This window comes from Pantherophis guttatus, chromosome 1 (assembly GCF_059756535.1).
Source record: "Pantherophis guttatus breed Tessera chromosome 1, ASM5975653v1, whole genome shotgun sequence".
NCBI classification, from domain to species: domain Eukaryota; kingdom Metazoa; phylum Chordata; class Lepidosauria; order Squamata; family Colubridae; genus Pantherophis; species Pantherophis guttatus.
Window position 1 is genome coordinate 6,404,878 of NC_142063.1, and position 22,683 is coordinate 6,427,560.

Here is a 22,683-nt window from a genome sequence, read left to right on the forward strand (position 1 = left end):
TTCTCTGTCTCTTTCTCTCTCTCATACACACACCATTCTTTCTTTGGGATTGCAGTACAGACGCCCCTCCCAGGATTGGAAGGCTGAAGGCTTCAGGTGGAGCATTTTGGGGATGTGTGTCTGTGCTGTGATCGCAAGTAAAGAACTATCGGCAGGAAAAGAGGGAGGAGGCCGGCAGCTGGGGAGGTGTTCTGGAGATCTGGGCCGAGTTGCACAGCCCTCACTGGCTCAGCTGATCAACGGGCAGCAATTAAGGGGCTGAACCTCAATGAGGTGACTTGGGAAGGGAAGGGCTGCCTTCTGGGCTGGCCACCCCCACCCCTTCACTAGGGCTTATTTTCGGAGGAAGGCGTATATTTATGCCCACCCCAAAAATCAGGCTTGGCCTTATTTTCAGGACATGTCCTATTTTGGGGGAAACATGGTAGTTTGTTAAAGTCAGCTCACTAGTCTTTGTTAAGTTACCTGTGCCTGCATTATCATTGCTTTTATATATATATATATATATATATATATATATATATATATATATATATATATATATATATATATATATATATATATATATATATATATATATATATATATATATATATATATATATATATATATATATATATATATATTTGATTTTTATTATAACATATAGTGATACATTCGGTACATTTTCGGTTCATTGGTGCAATTATATACATATATACATCTACATGCATTATTACTTGTCTTTTATTTGATATTGTTTCTTAAAGCTAGATTTAATTTCAAAACACTTAAAGATAATAGTGCTCAACTCTCTAAGACTAAATATAATACTATTCATATAGATTTTGTTAATTAATTAATATTTAATCTCTATTTCCTTCTTTATTTCTTTTCCCTATCCATTCGTACCACATGTCCCACACGCTATAAAATTCTGAATCTTCTCTGTCATTAATTTCTGAAGTCAATTTGTTCATTTCGGCGCACTCCAATATTTTTCCAATAACATGTTCTTGAGGTGGTATTCGTTTTTCTTTCCAATACTGGGCAAAGGAAATTCTAGCGGCTGTCAGAATATGTATAATTAAATACTTTTTCTTTTTTGCATATTCAGTTTTCAAAATTCCCAGGAGAAAGGCTTTTGGGTCAAAATCAAAATTTTCTTTTATTATTTCTCTAATCCACATCGATATCATCCTCCAGAATTTTTGTGCCTGATTACATGTCCACCAGCAATGATAAAAAGTACCCTGTTGATGGTCACATTTCCAACATTTAGGGCTCGAATTGGGGTAGATCTTCGCTATCCTAGCTGGGGCCATATGCCATCTATAAAACAGCTTGTATTGGTTTTCCTTGTACGCCGTCGCCTTTGTCATTTTAAGATTATTATTCCATATTGAATCCCATTTGTTCAAATTTATATTCTGTCCTATATTTTTGGCCCATGCTAACATCGGTTCTTTAACTACTTCCTCTGCCATATCGTACTCCAATAAGTAATTATATAATTTAGCTAGAATTTTGTCATCCGTACCCATCCATATCTTGTCAAATCCATTTATGCTCGTTTCAATGCCAAATTCCTCCTTATCTTTTTTATATTTAGATTTAATTTGGTTATATGGCCACCAGTCTATAGAAATACCTTGTTCTATCAATTCTTCCCTTGTTTTAAGGTTCCCTCCCCCATCTAATAATTCATTGTATCTGACCGTTTTACCCATTTCTAATATATTTGGATATATTATAGCCTCCATGGTGGAAAGCCGTCTCGGAATTTTCCTATAGTGCTTCTGTCTCATCTCTCCCCATATTTGTATCAAGATCTCCCTTATTTTATGTCTATGGAAATAAGTTTTTGTCTTCTTCCCAGTATCCCAGAGATATGCATGCCAACCCTTCTGGAGATCATACCCTTCTAAAGTTAACTGTCTTTTATTTCTTAGGGTTGCCCATTCTTTCAGCCATACTAGGTTTGCAGCTTTTTGATATAACTCCCATTTAGGTAATCCGAAACCCCCTCTTTCCTTCTTGTCCTGTAAATTCCTAATTGCTATCCTTGGTTTCTTTCCTTCCCAAATAAATTTCCTGATGATGCCATTGAGCTCCAAAAAAATTTTTTTATCTAAGTTAACAGGGACCGTTCGGAATAAATACAATAACTTGGGTAATATGCTCATTTTTATTGCCGCGATTCTGCCTAATAATGATATCTGTAGTCTTCCCCACTTTTCCAGATCCTGTTTAATATTTCTAATCAATGGTAAATAATTATCCTCTCTGAGGGCCGAGCACCTTGATGAAATCCAGACCCCCAGGTATTTTACCTTCTTGGCGGTTTGGATCTCCATTGATTCTTCCAGTACTTTTTTCCTTACCTCCGTCATATTTTTTGTTAATAATTTAGTTTTGGATTTCACTTTCACTTTTCACTTTTATTAAATTTGTACACCGCCCTACTCCCGAAGGACTCAGGGCGGTGAACAGCCATAAAATAAAACATATAGATACAAAATTTAAAATCGAGATAAAACTACTTAAATAAATTTGGCTGAACCATTTTAAAACCCCAATAAATTAAAACCAAATTTAAAATTCCATTTAAAAAGAGGAAAAGTTTAGGTTAGGCCAGCTTGATGAAATAAGAACGTCTTAAGCGCGCGGATTTATTTAATTTAAGGCCTGCTACCTCCCCGTACTTGCCCAATTCTTCCAGAATTTTAGTGCCTGATTCTAATGGTTCTTCCATGATTAATACCACATCATCTGCAAATGCCTGTGTCTTATATATCTCTTTATCATTGCTATTAATTATAATCGTCCAATATAGCTGTCACTCTAGTTCCCTACTCTATCTTTTGGAGGATAAATTTGTCAGCTAGGAAAGTCAGGAAAGTTCAATGATTTTTCCCGGGACATGATGGTGATTTCCTTACATTTGGCCTCATGTGCTATTTCTTATTGCTGCTTAATCACTTGCTTTTCAGCTGCAAGAATAGGAAAGAATTGAATCCCTAAAGCTTGGATGAATGTCATGTTTGGAAAGTCAGGGCAGAATAGATAACAGATTGATTGATTGATTGGTTGGTTGATTGATTGATTGATTGATTTAGCAAAAGGGATTAGTAATTGATGCACATTTCTCCATTGAAATGTTTGTTCAAATGTCTCCTGATGCCTTACCTGCTGTGGGTACCCATCCAAACATTCACGGACATTCCAGAACCAGGGTTTCTGAAAGAAGACACCGTTCATTAGGAGCAACATCATACCAGCCCACCAACACTTAGGTTTAGGTTTAGGTTTATTAAATTTGTATACCGCCCTTCTCCCGAAGGACTCAGGGCGGTGAACAGCCAAAATTAAAATACATGCAATATAAAAATTAAAATAAATTAAAACAGAATTAAATCAAATTGGCTTCCCAAAATTTAAAACCCTTTGCCCATAAAATAACCCATTAAAATTTTAAGCCAGCCCAGCTTGGTGAAATAGGAAGGTCTTCAAAGCTTGATGGAAAGTACGGAGGTCTGGGATCAGTCGCTCATTCCAGAGGGCAAGTGCCCCCACAGAGAAGGCTCTCCCCCTGGGGGTCGTCAGTCGACATTGCTTGGCCGACGGCACCCTGATGAGACCCTCTCTGTGGAAGCGGATTGGACGGTGGGAGATTATCGGTGGCAGAAGGTGGTCTCATAAATACCCAGGCCCTAAACCATGGAGCGCTTTAAAGATGAGAACCAATACCTTGAAGCGCACCCAGAAGACCACCGGGAGCCAGTGCAGCTCACACAGGAGAGGTGTTACATGGGAGCGCCATGTCGCCCCCATAATAACCCGCACGGCTAAATTCTGGACCAGCTGGAGCTCTGGGTGCTCCTCAAGGGGAGCCCCATGTAGAGAGCATTGCAGTAGTCCAGGCGAGAGATGACGAGGGCGTGAGTGACCGTGCATAAGGAGTCCCGATCCAGAAAGGGACGCAACCGGCGTATCAGGCGAACCTGATAGAAAGCCCCCCTGGCCACGGCCATCATATGCTCTTCTAAAGAAAGCCGTGCATCCAGGAGGACGCCCAAGTTACGAGCCCTCTCCATGGGGGCCAATGACTCGCCCCCAATAGCCAGCGATGGTGCCAGCTGGCTATATCAGGATGCCGGCAGCCACAGCCACTCGGTCTTGGAGGGGTTGAGTTGGAGCCTGTTCCTCCCCATCCAGACCCGCACGGCCTTCAGGCACGGGACATCACTTCAAGGGAATCGTTGGGGTGGTCTGAGGTGGAGATGTACAGCTGAGTGTCATCAGCGTACAGATGGCACTGCACCCCAAATCCATGGATGATCTCACCCAGCGGCTTCACATAAATGTTGAACAGGAGAGGCGAGAGGACCGACCCTTGCGGCACTCCACAAACAAGGTGCCTCGAGGTCGACCTCTGCCCCCCAGCCAACACGGACTGCGACTGGTCGGAGAGATAAGAGGAGAACCACCGTAGAACGGTGCCTCCCATTCCCAACCCCTCCAACCGGCACAGCATGATACCATGGTTGATAATATCAAAAGCCACTGAGAGATCTAATAGGACCAGGACAGAGGAACAACCCCTATCCCGAGCCCTCCAGAGATCATCGACCAACGTGACCAATTCCATTTCTGTGCTGTACCCAGGCCTGAAGCCAAACTGGAATGGATCCAGAAAGACAGTTTCATCCAGGTACTGTGGGAGCTGTTGCGCCACCACACTCTCGACAATCTTCAACACAAAGCGAAGGTTGGAGACAGGACAATAGTTTGCCAAAACAGCCGGATCAGAGAAGGCTTCTTGAGGAGGGGCCTCACCACCGCCTCTTTCTAGGCGGGAGGTAAGAAACACTCACTCAAAGAAGCATTTATAATCCTCTGGAGCCAGCCTCATGTAACCTCCTGGGTAGCCAGCACCAACCAGGAGGGACACGGGTCCAATAAACATGTGGTTGTGTTCAACCTCCCCAGCATCCTGTCCACGTCGATAAGAGCAGAAAAGTAGTTACACTTCGCTGCTTTTATCACCACTAAGTAGGTCTTGATGTAAGACCTCACTAGTGCTCAGTCAGATCCAGAACGACTAGCTCTCCAACTACTCTCTAGGCGTCTTTTCCAGCGCTTCATCTCCCTCAGCTCCTCGGAGAACCAAGGAGCTGGGTCGATTCGGCGGTGGGTCAGAGGCCACAATGGCTCGACCCAATCTAAAGCACCAGCAGCTGCCCTATCCCAGGCAGCCACCAGGTCTTCCGACAAGTCATGCGACAGAGTCTCAGGGAATGGCCCAAGCTCCATTTGGAACCTATCATGATCCATCAGGCACCTGGGGCAGAACCACCTGGTCGGTTCCACCTCCCTGCGGTGGGGTGTAGCGGTCAGGAAGTCAAGCCTAAGGAGAGAATGGTCTGACCACGACAAGGGTTCAATGACTATATCCCCTGTATCTAGGCCATTCAACCACTGACCAAAGACAAAAACCAAGTCCAGAGTGTGTCCTCCTATATGAGTAGGGCCATGAATTAACTGGGTCAGGTCCATGGCTGTCATGGAAGCCATGAACTCCCGAGCCACCTCCGACATTTCACCGATGGATGGCAGGTTGAAATCCCCCATGACCAAAAGCCTGGGGGTCTCAACCGCCACCCCGGCTATGACGTTAAGGAGCTTGGGCAGGGCCGCTGCCACGCAGCAGGGAGCCAGGTACGCAATCAGCAAACCCACCTGCATCCCATGGCCCCACTTCACAAGGAGAGACTCACATCCGGCTATCTGAGGTACAGTGGCTCCCTAGGATCAAGACCTTCCTTTACAATAACCGCCACTCCCCCACCCCTACCCTGGGCCCTCGGCTGATGGAATGCGCGGAAACCCGGTGGTCACATCTCAACAAGGGGGACCCCCCTTCCTGGCCCAACCAGGTCTCTGTAATACCCACCAGGTCTGCTTCCCCCTCCTGAATCAGCTCACAAATGAGGGGGGCTTTGTTGACCACGGACCTGGCATTGCACAGCATCAGCCTAAGACCGGGGCTCCTAGACTCTGGACAACTCAGGGAATGAGGTGAGCATTGGGGGCCGGAGCACATCACCACTTGAAGACAGCGGGCACGTGCCCCCACAACACGATACGGCCCCCTGCTCCCACCATATCTGCCCCTCCCACCGACAGTCCTGATGGAATCCTGATGGAATCACCCTCCTCCATACCAATTTCTTTAGACCTGACATGAAGGGGACAATGGAAGAGAAAGGAGACCACAAAGCAACTGTAGTTACTAAGACATTGGAAAGAGTTGAAAAGTGGACCCCTTTTTGCTAATCAAAAATGTATCATTAAATGTTAGGAGGTGGGAGGCAGAGAAGGTCAATACCTGCATTACGCATGACCAGGTTTTTTTTGACAATGACCAATAGAAGTAGGGAAAGTTGGCACTCACATCATAAAGGATGGCCAATTCAATGAAGAGGTGAATAAGGGAATGCACAGTTCTCGAGCTGGAAAACAATCAGAAAAAAGCATCAGGGTATAATTGGACAAGAGGCTGAGAGATCCAGAGCTTCTAGTGCTAGAATGGAATACAAAATCCATCTGACAGAGGACTGAGACTGCTCCAACAGCCCTCACTTCCACCTTCTGAAGCAATCAATAACTTTCCCACCCTTTAGCCTTTCTTCCACTTGAACCCCTTGGTCCAGATTCTGGTTTCTAGAATAGTTGAATAGATCTCTTCTCTTCCCTGAATGTATTATGTAAATACTGAAAATAAAGATTTCGTCAAGTTGATCTCAACTTCTGGTTATGTCATAGAGACATCTACGTATCTTTTATTTTTTGGTCAGCACTCCTCTTTCTTGAGATGCTTTCCAATTTCCAGTCCAACCTACAGCCCTAAAATTTTCTCTTCTGCAAAATTTAACCCTGTTTAGCTTCTCCATCCATGTCTGAATTGGTCAAGATGACTAGTTTGGTTGTGGATCACAGAGGAGATATGACTGTCCATCCACCAAATGATTGCCTCGCTTTGCTTTGCCAGTAACAAACACCCAACAGATGTGCTCTCTGACAATCTAATTGGGCCCTCCATTGGTTTGGAGGCCAAAACACATTACTACCAGTATTGTAAGATGCTGAAGGGGGATGCTTCCCTTTGTATCACACAAATGCCCTTCTTTTCTAAAATATAATTTTAATGAATTTATCTCTCTCTCTATAAAAAAAGGATGTATGCTTATATGTATGTTCCAGCATAACTCTGGAATGCCTTGAGCAATTTCAACCAAACTTGGTACACAGATGACTTACTCTCTGGAAACAAATACTGTGGAGGTAAGACACCTCTAGAACCCATAGGTAGGTGTGTGTGTGTGTGTGTGTGTGTGTGTGTGTATTTCAGCATAACTCTGGAACGCCTCCAGCAATTTCAACCAAACTTGGTACACAGATGACTTACCCTCTGGAAAGAAATACTGTGGGGATAAGACCACCGAGGGGTGTGTGTTCTGTTAAGATACAGCCTGTTGTGCCTTAAAATGGCTTCTACTGGACTGCCTTTTTTTTTTTTAATTTGATTTATATGCTGCCCTTCTCCGGATACTCAGGGCGGCTTACAATGCGCTAAGCAATAGCCTTTATACTTTTGTATATTTTTATACAAAGTCAGCTTATTGCCCCCACAAACTGGGTCCTCATTTCACCTACCTTAGAAAGGATGGAAGGCTGAGTCAACCTTGAGCCTTGGAGAGATTCGAACCAGCAGAAATTGCAGGCAGCTGGGTTAATAACAGGGTGCATTAAACCACTGTACTATCAAGGCTCCTTAAAATGGCTTCTACTGGACAGCACAGTGGAGTTGCCATGGTAACGGCGCACTCTCCCAGCCCCACCACAGCTGGCCATGGATTGCGACAGGAGGAGGAGGGAGAGGGGGAGGGCCGCCGTGTCATAATGGGCTCCAGGAGGAGGAGGGGACCCAATCTACCCCACTGTGAAGCGCGCTAAAGTTCACTATGCTGTGCAAGGCACTGTGAGAGTGCCTCATGGCCTGCCCGATGCCTCAAATCAGAGAATCGGGGAGAGAGATACAGAGAGAGACAGACAGACAGAGAGAGAGATACAGAAAGGAGGGGAATAGAGAGGTGGGAGAGAGAGACAGAGAGACAGGGGAAGAGAGAGATAAGAGAGGGGGAGAGGGGGGGAGAGAGAGAGATACACACAGAGAGGGGGGAGCCAGCGATAAATAAATACCCGGGCAACGCCGGGTTATCAGCTAGTCAAAATATAAAATGAAAATGAAAATAGTGGGAAAATCGTGAAGGGAAAGGAAAAGAGAAAGAAGTGTCTTACCATTTTTTTGATAGGCCCAGTGTTCAAGTCTCTCAAGACCTTCTAGATCTTGAGCCTATCTTCTAAAGTGTTGGCTATTCCTCTTAGCTTGTTGTCATCTCCAAATTTGATGAGTTCTCCATCTATTCCCTCATCTAAATCATTGATGATGATGTCAAAGAGTACTGGATCTGACTTCCTGTTTGGCTCCGCGAGCTTCGCTGACACTCTTATATGAGCGCCCAATCCCCGGCACTGTAAATCCCGCCAGAACAGCCAAAAAACAGCTGTCTGGCGGCGAAAAACCCTCTCCCCGGGCAAAGGGGAGAGAGAAGAGCTGACAGGCGGAGGTAGAGCCCCCCAAGTGCACTAGGAGAAATCCTGGGGCGCGAAGGGTGTGGGCTCCCTATTGAAGCCTGTCAAGCTGCTCCGGACCAGGGACGACTCCGCTAAAGCGGAGCTAGAAGCCGCAACCAAAATCTGCTGAAAACAACTGGTGGGACTTTTAACATCTTTACTTTGATTGCAGACTGAGCAAATCAGGAAAAAAAAGGAAAGAATTGCAAGTAATACTTTAACTCTGTTTTAAAATGCAGAAAATGGCGTCTGAGAGCGGGAGGAGGAAGCTACTAGGGAAAGTGGTTGTTAACGCTTGTTAATGTTCGCAACAGTGATACAGCTACTGGATTACACCCTAAGAGAAAGTTTTAAAGTGGAAGCGTCCAGGAAAAGAGTTTGGTATTGAGGAAAAGAATTTAGTACTGATTTTAACTAAAAGCTTGCTATTATACTGTGTGGAAAATAGTTGGAATTGTCGTCCTGATAGCTGGATGAATACAAAGTGGCTGAAATATGGCTGACAGCAGGGCTGGTGAATCAGCAAATTCTCAAGCTGTGACTGTTCAGGTTTTTCAAGAACTCTTAGACTCCTTCAATTTTGCTCTTTTGGACACAATTGAAAGAGCTTTTTCAAAAAACAGCTTGGAAAATCATAAGCAGTTGTTGGAGGGATCAGCAAATTCTCAAGCTGTGACTGTTCAGGCTTTTCAAGAATCTCTAGACTTTTTTAATTCTGCTCTTTTGGATACAATTGAGAGAGCTTTTTCAAAAAACAGCTCGGGAAAACATAAGCAGTTGTTGGATGGCCAGCAGGAAATTACTCAGAGGAGTTTGTTTTTGGAAAAGCAAAAGGCTGTCAGGAGTGAAAGGCAGGCTGGCACAGTCGAAACAATGGTTTTGGCGGACATTTCCATTCAATTGATAGAAAAGCAACAAACAGACTCTCTATTGCAAGCTGACAACCTTTATGGCAACAAATTTTGGCTATATGGACAAAGGAATGGACTGAATGATTATACAAGCAAGAAGAGTTGAAATGGGGATTTCAAATTAGAAAACGTGACCTCAAGAAGAGACCGAGTATTTCAGAAACATCAACCTCAAATCAACATTTTAAAATTTTCAAAAATAAAATTGGGCGGACTGTTGAAAGAATTTATAAAAAAAAAAAGGATTGGAAAAAATATAGAAAGAAGAGAAGAACAGAAGATTAAGAAAGATATCTTCCTGTAGATTTTGAAATTTGCATTTGGCAAATATGTGTTTTAATGGTATTAAGATATTTTTAAAATGTTTAACATAAGATTATATTACTTTAAAAGATATATGAGATAAATTGTGTAAGCTTTCAGGATGCCCAACTTTTTGAAGCAAAGAGGATTAATGTTAAATTCAGAATCCTATTACAAAATGATAATTAGTTTTGGATAAGTAAAAGGACTGTTTTTTTTTAAAAAAAAGAAAGTTAGAGATATTAAAATGGTTAATTGAAAATCTGAAAGATATCCTTCTGCAGATTTTGAAATTCATATTTGGTAAATAAGTGTTTTAATGGTATTAAGAGAATTTTAGAATGTTTAACATAAGATTATATTATTTTAAAAGATATATGAGATAAAATGTGTAAGATTTCAAGATGCCCAATTTTTCTGAAGGAAAGAGGATTAATGTTAAATTCAGAATTTCATTAGGGAGTTATGTTTAAAAGAATGATGTTTGAGGGTATGGAATGGAATTTATTCATGATTTTTACTGTTTGTAATATTGTTAAAGTATTGGATTATACATCAAGGAAAAGGTTTTTTTATAATTAGGAAGAATGAATTTAACTTAATTGGTTGTGAGAATTTATAAAAGGGAGGTTGATGAATTGGAGCAAGGGGAGTTAAAGAACGTGTGGGAGTTTTGAACTTTATTAGTTAGTTTACTTTAGCATATGTTTGTTAGATGCTATACCCTGTTTTTGCTCTGGGAAGTCAGGGGGGGTGGGGAGGGTGGGATAAGGGTTGGGGTAAGAAAAAAGTGGTGAATAGAGGAATGTTTTAACAGAAGAAAGTATCTATGATTAGAATACAGGAGTTGCTCAGATACTAAAGGAGGAAAATATTTCACAGCAAAGAAGTTAGAAAGGAGAGAGGAGGAGGGGGTAGGAAGAGGAGAGGGAGGGAGAGGAATGGAGGAAAGGAGAGGAGGAAGGGAAGGGAAGGGGACAGGAGTAGGAGTGAAGGTGAGAAGGGGGAAAAGAAGAGAGAAGTGGGGGAAAGGAAAAGGAAGTAGTATGAGGTAGGAGAGGAGGCAGGAGAAAGTAGGAGAGAAGAGGAGGGAGGGAAGGGAAAGAAAGGAGGAGAAGAAGAAGGTTTGTTGTGGAATGAGGGAAGAAAGAGAAGAACAGCAACTCTGAATGTAATTAAAATGTTTTATTTTAATGCTTTCTTTAAGAGGAACATGTATATGTAGGATTTATTATGTACAAGAAAATGTATATTTTCTATTATGTGGGGAGGGGGAAAGGGTGGGGGGGAGAAAATTGTTTGTATTTCTTATAAAACTTTTCAATAAAAAAAAAAGAGTACTGGATCCAAGGAAAGATGTATCCAACTGCATACTTCCCTCTGATGTAGTTCCATTGAGGACTAAATGTTGAATGTGATGTATCAGCCAGTTACGAATTCATCTGAAAATGATAATATCTATTCCACATTTTCCTCTCTTATCAAGTAGTAGGTAGTAGATGGTCTACTTTGTCAGATGCTTTACTGAGGTCCTAGCATACTGTGCCCTCAGCATTTTGCTGGTCCACTAATTTAGTCATTTAATCAAAGAATGCAATAAGATTTGTTTGGCATAATATGTTTTTGACAAACACATCTAGTTTTAACTTTGCTTGCCTTTAGGTGTTCAATGATTTGTTGCCTGATAATCTTTTCACAGGTATTGATGGCAGGTTGATTGGTCTGTAATTTCCTGGATCCATTTTTTTCCTTTTTTTTTTCCTTTTTCTTTTATTTTTTTTGAAGATAGGAACCTCACCAACTCTGTTCCAGTCCTCTGGTAGTTCCCCAATGCTCCAAGATCTTTGAAAATATAGTTCAGTGACTCTGAGATCACATCTGCCAGCTCCTTCAGAATTCTGGGATGTAAACCATCTGGTTCTGGTAATTTGGACTCTACGGTAGAGAGGTGTTTCTTACCATTTCTTACCTATTTGGACATGTACTACTAGTCTCTTTTTATGGTTCTACTTTTGGTAGGTTGGGGTATTGTTTTCCTTTTGCATGTAGACAGGTGCAAAGAATGAATTAAGCTGTTCTACTTTGTGCCTACTGCCATTTGCTTCCTTGCCATCTTCTCCCATTGCCCCATCCCAGCTGATGATTCAGCCGGTCTCTTCTTCCCTGTGCTCCAAAGCTTTCTGACAGAATCCAGCTACACAGGGGATCAGTTGATTTCAAAGACTTTCCCTTCCCCAGTGAACGTTCTTCAAGCTTAGAAACCCACTCTAAGTACAGAAACTTTGGGAGACGCATCCTTGATCAATTGATAAAGACTCCTCAAACAGGCAACCAACACAAACACCTTTCTTAAATCATTCAGAATCTTCTTGTAAAGTCAACAGTGACAAAGATCCTCTTGGGCACTAAGAGATGCTCTGGTCCACATGGATTGCCCTGCCCCAAGAGTTTCCACTCACCTGGCTTCACAGAATTTCTTGGTCACGCTGGGCCGGTTCTGATTCAGTCGGTACCGGAACCATCTCTCTACCTGCCTTGGTTGGAGGTCACACTGCTTGGCTAAGCCGCTGACTTCTTCCTAAAAGGCAGGAGGCAGAACCAGGTGAGAAAAGCTGCACAGCCAAGTCCCAAGATCCTGTTTCTGAGAAATGCAACAGCCCCGCCCCAGTTTTTAATATTTCGTTAATTTCTCTGTGCTATGAATTCACATGTAGGGATGGAGGGGAGAAAAACAGAGAGGTGGGCCCCCACACTCCCGGCCTTTCAGAAAAACATGAACATCTGGCTCTGCCAACTTGTATGGGGCTTGCAGTGTGGCATGCAAACCTGAGAGTGATTAACCCCTTAAAGGCGCTCCACTCACCTTTTCATTTTTACCTTATTCTGTCTTTATATTAGGCTCCCGTTTTATTGATGTATTTTACTTTCATATGATGTTTATCCTTTGAGCTGTCAACTGCCCTTCGTTCTTCTGAGAGAGAGATGGGTGGTATTTATCTGCAATCCTGTGTAGAAGAAACTCACCTTTTGGGGATTTTTCCTCCACTTTGTGTAAAAAGCTTCCAGGATCGGGTTTGGAGAAGGTTTCTGTCTCACCTTTTCTTGCAAACCCAGCTTTTTGCTCAAGGGGATGGCAATTTTCCTGGAAAAGGCAACAGCTTCGGTCAGGCGAATGAACACTGGCTAAAAATAAGGTTCTGCACTTAGGCAAGAAAAACTTAATGTACAGGCTAGGTGAAACTTGGTTTAATGTCAGTAATTGGGAGAGGGATCTTGGAGTCTTAGTGGACAATCACTTAAACAGGAGCCAACAACATGCAGCGGCAGCCAAAAAAGCCAATGCAATCCCAGGCTGCATTAATAGAGGCATAGAATCAAGATTACATAACATTCTAGTACCATTTTACAAAGCCTTAGTAAGACTACAGTTGGAATATTGCATCCAGTTCTGGTCACCACAACATAAAAAAGATGTTGAGACTCTGGAAAGAGTGCAGAAAAAAGCAACCAAAATGATTAGGGGGCTGGAGGCTGAAAAATATGTGGAACGGTTACAGGAATTGGATACGTCTAATCGAATGAAAAGAAGGACTAGGGGAAACATGATAGCAGTCTCCCAATATCTGAGGAGCTGCCACAAAGAGTCGGGGGGGAGGGGAGCCTATTCTGAAGGCAGGATAAGAAGCAATGGATGGAAGCCGATCAAAGAAAGAAGCAACTGAGAACTAAGACGACATTTCCTGACAGTTAGAACAATTAACCAGTTGCCTTCAGAATTTGTGGGTGCTCCATCACTGGAGGCTTTCAAAAAGAGACTGGACAGTCATTTACCTGACGTGGTATTGGGTTTCTTCTCAAGCAGAGGTTGGACAAAAAGACCTCCAAGGTCCTTACAACTCTATTATTCCATGTTCTAAATTTAGAAGGTCCTTAGCTTTCTTGTTTGACGGTCCATTCAAGAACAGGCCAACACATGAAACCAACGCAAAGAATGCAAGTCTGGTGAATGTAACCTGCGTTTTTAAAAAGTGGTGAAATCCAATAAACTAATAATAAAAATGGTTATAATGGAATGAAATAATTTTTAAATAATAGTGATTAGAATCACACTTGGAAAAAAAAACTATATTAATATACAGTAGCACCAATTGAACCTTTAACCCATTTAAATGGATGGATTAAATACTTGACAGAGAAGAAACAAATTGCTCTGTATTCTTTGCTGTAAGGACATTTAGAAAATGGATGAAGAGCATAAACTATGGAATGCATTCCTTAGTACCAGGAGTGATATCAACCCTAGCAAAACTGAGGGTAATTTATGTTCTCCATCTTCTATTCTAAAAGGACTTGCACAAACTGAAACAGAAACAGAGCCCCATTTGGAGAGGGTTGCCCTACTCCAAGCAGAACCAGCGTATAATCTGGGGGTCATCCTAGATTTGTGGTTCCTGGTTAAGGAACAGCCAAGACCAGGAGGGCCTTTGCCAACCTTCATATTGGACCCCGATCATGCCTCTTTCTGGATTAGGAAGCTAATGCAAACAACAAGCAATGTCACACATAATAATGCCATATTCAACTTCCCTTGGCTCTCCTATTTGTCAACCTTCCAAATTCAATTCATCCAAAATGATTGCTAAAGGCAAAAGGAGCAATCCACTGTGTCAAGCATTTGGGTGGGAAGGGAAGGGAAGGTCTCTCCAAATAGGGGTGTGTGTGTGGGGGGGTGTCTCTTCCTTCCACTGCTCCTTGGTTTTGGCTGAAAGAACGAAAGGCAAGAGCTTGCCTTTCAAAGAAGAACCGGAGGGCGGCCATCAGGAGAGCGATGGGGAGGCCGAACAGGAGGTGATGGGGTTGGGGATAGTGGACGTCCTCCGTCTCCTGCATGTCCTCCCAGGTGAATCCTGGAGGTAGCCAGTATTCATGTCTCCAAAGCCACTGTGTGAGCTGAGCCATCACTCTGGGAAGAGAGAAGAAAGGCAGGGGGTGAGATGGTACACTAATAGAGTGTTTGCAGAAGGAAGGTCCCCTCTCAGCCCTTCCTACTGTAGAAACTTAGCACCCACCCACCCTCCCAGAAGAATGAAATATTTTGGGAAATATTAAAAAAGGGAGAATATTATATTTCCCTAAATGAGAAATGGAGAAACATGTTTTTTAGAGTCGGAAAGCAGCCCCCTCCTTTTCTTAATAGCCCATAGCAGATGTCAGCACTTAAGAGATAAAGATCTTATTGAAAGAAGACAAGTATCTAGATGGCTCTATTCATAAGCAAATAACTCTCACTCAAGACCCAACACAGGACAAAGACATTAAGCCTCAAGAGGAATTGCCCAACACCCTTTCAGAACACAAGCCCCTTCATTGAGCCTTGTGGCGCAGCAGACTAAAGTGCTATTAAAGTAGCACTTAGCTGCCAGCTGCCTGCAATTACTGCGAGTTCAAATCTCACCAGGCTCAAGGTTGACTCAGCCTTCCATCCTTCCGAGGTAGGTAAAATGAGGACCCGGATTGTGGGGGCAATAAACTGACTTTGTATAAAAAAAGAACACTGCTTGGGGGGGGGGCGAAAGCCCTACTAAGCAGGTATTTACAAAAGTATGAAGGCTATTGCTTAACATGTTGTAAGCCGCCCTGAGTCTCCGGAGAAGGGTGGCATATTTATTTATTTATTTATTAGTTCAATTTATATGCCGCCCTTCTCCGAACTAATCGATAAATAAATAAATTGTATCAGCAGTCCAAACCGCAACCAAACGTAGCTTGGACAAACCCCTAGGATTTGTACTTTGCCTATAGAGGCAGCTACAACCCCTACATGGCTCCATGGGAGTCTGACAACAGCCAATAGAATACATGTTCTTGCACAGGAACAGGAAGTTCAAGTGCAAAACTCAAGTGAAGGTATAAAAGCCATCCACTCTCAACTCCAACGTCAGCTGCACCAGAACCCAAGTGGTTCTGTTCATCACTAAACCTTCTTTCCAATCAGCCTCCATGTTTCCAGTGTCTTTCTCCTGGCTTGGAACTGAACCACATGGATATTATTTCCCACACTACTCCAGCAACATTATTCCATCTTATTCTCTTCCTGCAAGCGTTTGTAGTTAGGTCAAGTCAGGAAACAGACAATCCGAGGATTACCGAAACACTTCTGTGATCACATATCACATGCCTATTTTACAACTTTGCCATCCAAAAAAAGTGGAAGAGAGAACTACAGTCAGCTGTAGTAGATTTAATTCTTAACACTAGGGATGAAGGGGACAATGGGTGAAAGTTGTCTTTTAGAGCTCCTGGAGGACACAGGACCCACCAGAGGATTGGAAAAGAGCTGATGGGGTTCCAATTTTCAAAAAAGTGGAAAAAGTGGAATCCAGGAAATTACAGACCAATCAGCTTGACGTCACTACCTGGGAAAATTCGGGAAAAGGTCATCAAGCAGCAGATTTCTAGGTGAGCACCTAGAAATGAAGAAGGTGATTACTGGAAGCCACCATGGGTTTGTTGAAAGTACGTAATCCAAACAAACCTGATTGCCTTCTTTGATTGACAAAATCAGTGGAGTAAGGAAATGCTAAGGATATAGTATATTTAGACTCCAGAAAGGTATTTGATAAAGTAGACTACAGCCATCTTTTTGGTAAAATAGAACAATATGGCATATATAGTACCACCATCAGATGGATTTGCAGTTGGCTGACCAATCACACTCACAATGCGGTTCTCAATAGAACTACGTCAATGTATTGTTGATGTATGTATTGGGGTACCTCAACATTCTGTCTTAGGCCCAGTGTTCTTCAACATCTTCATAAATGACCTAGATAAGGGAATTGAAGGAGCACCCACCAAATTCACAAATGACACTAAGCTGGGAGTGAATTGCTTTGGAATATAAACTCAGAAGGATGTACCAAAGGTGTTTTTTTTTCCAAAAGACTTTCTTGGTTTTTTTTTTCTTTGAAAACATTTCACTTCTCATCCAAGAAGCTTCTTCAGTTCTAACTGACTGGAGGGGAATAGAAGGGTTTATATCAGAGGTGGGATTTAGCCAGTTTGGACCGATTTGGGCAAACCAGATGTAAATTTTATGTCCGGTTTGATGAACCGGTAGTTCCGATGACTGGCTGGCTCCGCTCCTCCTGCCCACACCCCCCCGGAGTCCCGACATGGCCCGTTTTGGATTTCAGGTAAGTGCACGGGGCATGTGGAGCCTGGGGAGGTGGAAAACGGGCCTTGCAGAGGCTCGTGGAGGGCAAAAATGGGCCTATTTCCTGCCTCCAGAGATCCTCTGGAGCCCAGGGAGGTGGAAAACGGGCCTCCCAGAGGCCAATGGAGTGTGAAAATGGGCCTATTCCCAGCCTCCAGAGAGTCTCCGGGGCCCAGGGAGGTGGAAAATGGGCCTCCCAGTGGCCTGTGGAGGGCAAAAATGGGCCTATTTCCTGCCTCCAAAGAGCCTCTGGAGCCCAGGGAGGTGGGAAATGGGCCTTCCATAGTCCGTTTTTGCTCCCAGGGGGCTGCAAGGAGGCCTAGTTAGCCTATAAGGCTAACCCAATCGATCTATTCATTGCCTTCCAGTCTTCTTTTGTTGCCCTGCACAGGAGCTGGAAAGCAGGTTAGTGGGGTAGGGAGGGAATGGGAATTTTGCAGTATCCTTCCCCTGCCATGCCCAACAAGCCATACCCAACAAGCCATGCCCACAGAACCCTTAGTAAAAAAATTTGAATCCCACCACTGGTTTATATCTGGTTGTCATCTGGCTCTTAGCACTCTTAGGGACCGGGGGTAGCTCTCTGAGAGTCGTTGAGGCCACCTGGGGGTTTATCTATATCCTCAGAGTCACCTTTTGTAAACAGGTGTGGGCTGTATTCTGAAGGGGAGACAGGTGCTTCTCTGAGGAAGGAGGGCTGTTCAGTTTTAGCAGAGATGGCCTCTTTGAGCCCCACATTCAGACCACTGGTTTGGTGGGAACTGCTAAGACTTAGGAATATAAACACAATAGTCAGAAGGCTTTTGACAGACTTGAGCATTGGGCACTATCCAGTAAGATGCAGTTCAATGGTGAGACAAGTTCAGTCCTGCAACTGGGCAAAAACAAACAAACAACTGATGCTGATATAGATTAGCGACAGGGCGCTCCCATGTGACTCCTCTCCTGCGCGAGCTACATTGGCTTCCGGTGGACTTCCGGGTGCACTTCAAGGTGTTGGTGATCACCTTTAAAGCGCTCCATGGCTTAGGGCCGGGGTACTTACGGGACCACCTTCTGCTACCAATTGCCTCCCACCAGCCAGTTCGCTCTCACAGAGAGGGCCTCCTCAGGGTGCCGTCGGCCAGACAATGTCGGCTGGCAACCCCCAGGGGGAGAGCCTTCTCTGTGGGGGCACCTACCCTCTGGAACAATCTACCCCCAGAGATACGAGTGATCCCAGACCTCTGGATTTTTCATCGGGCCCTAAAAACCTATTTTTTTCAGTTAGCCGGGCTGTCCTGATTTTATGGTTGGTTTTAAAATTTGATATGGATTTTAACTGAAAAGTTTTAAATTACGGGCCAAATTTATTTAATTATTTTAAATCTATTTTTAACTTTTGTGTATAAATGGTTTTTATCTTGGCTGTTCACCGCCCTGAGTCCGAAAGGAGAAGGGCGGTATAGAAATCTGAAAATAATAAATAAAATAAATAAAATAATAGATAATGGGCAGTACTTGGCTCAATGGTGTTGCCTGTGAGAAGGATCTAGGTATCCTAGTGAATCAACACTTAAGTGTGAGTCACCCGTGTGCTCCAATTGCCAAAATAGCCAATGCAGTCCTAGGCTGCATCACCAAAGGGATGTAATCAAGATCACAGACTGTGATTGTAACACTCAATACTGTAGTAGTGAGGCCACATTTGGAAAAGAACTGGTGGATTTGGACACAGAAGGTGGTCTGAATGGCCTCAAAGCAGGGGTGAAATGTAAAATGTGTTACTATGTAGGTGTGGCTTGGGGTGGGGGGGTAATGTGAATGGGTGGGCATGGCCAACTTTTTTTTTAAAAAAAAACTGTCAGGATTCGGTGTTATCTCAAATAAACTTCATTCTCAAATGCAAAGTCTTTGATGAAATTTTTCTTTATTTAAGAATTAACTACGTCATTCCTGAACTCTTGGTGCAGCCAGAACTGGCATCTCCTTCCAAACCCCTCCCTTTCCGCTCTTTATTCCTCAATGTCTCATTGGCCATCATGCAGATCCATCTCTCTGTCTCAAGCTCTTTCCAGTCACAGGAATTCCCCCCTCCCTCTATCACCTAAGTAACATTATCTACCAAGCAGCAGGAAACTAAGTGAAAGTTCATCTCAGCATTAAAGCAAGGCTTCTCTTTCTCTCATTCATGTCAGCCCTGGGGAAAATCATAAATTGGAACGCTGACAAAAACTTTTCAAAGCATTTTTTCTAATGCTTTGAAAAGCCTCTGCCGATCAGGCAACTCAGCTGGGATCATCAGAGACTTTTCAAAGCATTTTTTAAAACCGCCTCTTGGGCCAAGAGGTTGCAGAAAAAACATGCTTTGAAAAGCCTCTGAGGACCCCAGCTGAGCCGTGCGATCATCCAAGCCTTTTTTTTTTTTTTACTTTTAAAAGCATTTTTTTGTCGGAAGAGGTTGTAGAAAAAATGCTTTTAAAAGTAAAAAAAAAAGCCTCTGATGATTGTGCGGCTCAGCTGAGGATGGTGGGGGGTGCCGGGATTTTTGCTACCGAACCACCCACCACCATCGCTACCGGATTGGGCGATCCGGTCTGAACCGGGAACATTTCACCCCTGCCTCAAAGGTCTCTTTCAACTTGAAGACTCTCTAGAAACTGACATCCAACTTCTGGAGCCCTCCAGATAGAGAAAGGCAAGTTTAGCTTGAAGAATCATTTTCAAAAGCCAACTGGACTTTCTGATTTTTTTCTTTGAAGATGTTTCGCTTCTCATCCAAGAAGCTTCTTCAGCTCTGACTGAATTGGTGGTGGAATGGAAGGATTTATATTCCTTGCAGACAGATGGTTAGAGAGCTGTTGAGGCTACTTGGAGGTTTATCTGTGTCCTCAGGGTCATCTGAGGGGTATCAAAGTTTCCTTCTTAGCCCAGTACTCTTCAATATCTTCATAAACGACTTAGATGAGGGAATAGAAAGAGAACTCACCAAATTTGCAGATGATACTAAGCTGGCAGGAATAGCGAACACTCCAGAAGACAGGCTGAAGATCCAGAGGGATCTTGACAGACTTGAACCCTGGGCCCTATCTAATAAAATGAAATTCAATGTAGAGAGTCTTATACTTAGGCAGGAAAAACCAAAAGTACACATATAAACTGGGTGAAACCAGGCTTAATAGCAGTGACTGTGAGAAGGATCTTGGAGTCTTAATGGACAACCAACTAAATATGAGCCAGCTGTGTGCAGCGGCAGCCAAAAAAACCAATCCTAAATTGCATTAACAGAGGGATACAATCAAGATCAAGGGAGGTACTAATACCACTCTATAAAGCCTTAGTAAGACCACACCTAGAGTCCTGCATCCAGTTTTGGTCACCACACTATAAAAAAGATGTTGAGACTCTAGAAAGAGTGCAGAGAAGAGCAACGAAGACGATGAGGGGACTGGAGGCTAAAACATACGATGAACGGTTGCAGGAAGTGGGCATGGCTAGTCTAGTGAAGAGAAGGACCAGGGGAGACATGATAGCAGTCTTCCAATATTTGAGGGGCTGCCACAGAGAGGAGGAAGGGGGTCAAGCTATTTTCCAAGGCAACTGAAGGCCAGACAACGAACAATGGATGGAAACTGATCAAGGAGAGATTCAACCTAGAAATAAGGAGGAATTTTCTGACAGTGAGAACAATCAATCCATGGAACAGAAGTTGCCTTCGGAAGTTGTGGGAGCTTCATCACATGAGACTTTTATGAAAGATTGGACTGCCGTTGGTCAGAAATGGTGTAGGGTCTCCTGCTTAGTTGGGGGGGGGTTTGATTAGATGACCTATAATGTCCCTTCCAACTCTGTTAATCTGTTATCTGTTATCTGTTATCTGAGTAGTGCAAAATGGGTGTGGAGCCTTCTTGGAACTGCTGAAAGGACTGTGTTGTAGCCTGGAGATAGGTGATGTCATATCCCTCCCCCTCTGTTGAGATAGGGCTGTTCAGTTTTGACATAGATGGCCTCTTTGACCCCTCTTTCTAATCAGCGGCCCTCTCTGCCACAATGTGGATTTTGCAATCTTCAAAAGAGTGGGCTTTGTCTTTTAAATGCAGATGGACTAAGATGAATCTAGTTCTGATGTGTTTGTTCTCCTATGTTGCTCCATGTGTTTATGAAGTGGTTGTTTTGTTTCCCCAATGTACAGATCTGCACATGGCTCACTGCATTGTACTTCATATACCACGAATGAGCAGCTATCTGCAAGGAATATAAAGCCTTCCACCCCCCACCGTTCCAGTCAGAGCTGAAGAAGCTTGACCTATAAGGTCCCTTCCAACTCTGTTGATCTGTTAAATCATCTGCAGCAAAGTGATCCTTCAGGGCTGAGGCTTCCAACCAAGGAAAGCCTGAACTTGCAGTCTTTCTGCAAGTTCAGGCAAGCCTTGGCAAGCGATGGGCAGACGCGTTCCGCCAAATCTCCCAGGCTGCCTCCAAGCATTGCAAAAGAGACCCTTGCCCCTATACAGCTCCACCCCCCACCCCAGAACAGCAGCTGCTCACAAAACCTGTGATGTTTGACAAAGTCCACCAGGGCTCAGGCCACAGCTGGAATCCCTCCATATGCTGAGCCACGAACCATTTTCATCCGAGACGGCAGCTTTGAAGCTTCTACACACACACACACAGTGCCTACCTAACAGCCTCAGGACATCCCAAATATTGTAAAAGAGTCGGGTGTGGAAGGTGTTTTAAAAAAAGCGGCGTGTGAAACATTTCCCAAGGATTAAATTAACCACAACTTGATTACTTCGCAAACATGATCCCAATCTTGCTCTATAATATCCAGTTTACAGGTAGTCCTCGACTTACGACAGCTGACCGTTAGTGACTGTTCGAAGTTACAACGGCCCTGAAAAAAAGTGATTTATGACCGTTTTTCACACTTACGACCCTTGCAGCACTTCCCATGGTCAAGTGGCCAAAATTCAGATCCTTGGCAACTGGTTCATATTGCTGAACCAGGTTGCAATATCCCGTGGTCAACACCTTCTGGACAAGCGAAGTCAATGACGAATCTGGATTCACTTAACGACGTTGTTACTAATTTAACAAATGCAGTGATTCATTTAACAACGGAGGCAAGAAAGATCGTAAAATGGGACAAAACTCACTTAACAAACATCTCGCTTAACAACATGGGCTCAATTGTGGTTGTAAGTTGAGGATTGCCTGTATTTCTCTAACCTTGAGACAGACTTCAAAGGGAGAGATTCCCACCCTGAGAAACATCAGGAGAAAATACCACCATCGCCTGGAGCCCATTTGGCAAAAGACTGTCCTGTAAAAGCCGCTTTAGCTGAGCTTCTTTTGATGTTCAACAGCTGGTCTTCTCCTGTTTCCCTTCCCCAGTCACTGGACACACCACAGAAGGTGGAAGGTAACAATAACAGAGTTGGAAGGGACCTTAGAGGTAATCTAGTCCAACCCCCTGCTCACGCAGGAGACCTGTACTAGGGATTCGAACCGCCGAACTGCTGACCTTTCTGATCAACAAGCTCAGTGTCTTATCCACTGAGCCACCTAGTTAGGTAGGTTGCCAGCATCTCA

The 22,683-nt window shown here is 43.5% G+C and overlaps 1 protein-coding gene across 2 annotated transcripts in view; it reads right to left on the reverse strand.

Moving 5' to 3' along the window:
- The window catches only part of LOC117660361 (ceramide synthase 4-like), a 38,030-nt gene that overhangs the window by 12,519 nt on the left and 2,828 nt on the right, over positions 1-22,683 (reverse strand). The window contains exons 1-6 of one of the 2 annotated variants that reach the window (XM_087893329.1): positions 16,310-16,332; positions 14,683-14,856; positions 12,918-13,035; positions 12,353-12,471; positions 6,437-6,494; positions 3,169-3,219 (exon numbers count right to left, since the gene is read on the reverse strand). In XM_087893329.1, coding sequence (XP_087749455.1) covers positions 3,169-3,219; positions 6,437-6,494; positions 12,353-12,471; positions 12,918-13,035; positions 14,683-14,852 — 516 coding nt within the window. In that variant the 5' untranslated portion in view covers positions 14,853-14,856; positions 16,310-16,332. Of the gene's footprint in view, positions 1-3,168; positions 3,220-6,436; positions 6,495-12,352; positions 12,472-12,917; positions 13,036-14,682; positions 14,857-16,309; positions 16,333-22,683 lie in introns of those variants that run through there. The other variant, XM_087893325.1, reaches the window with a different exon arrangement.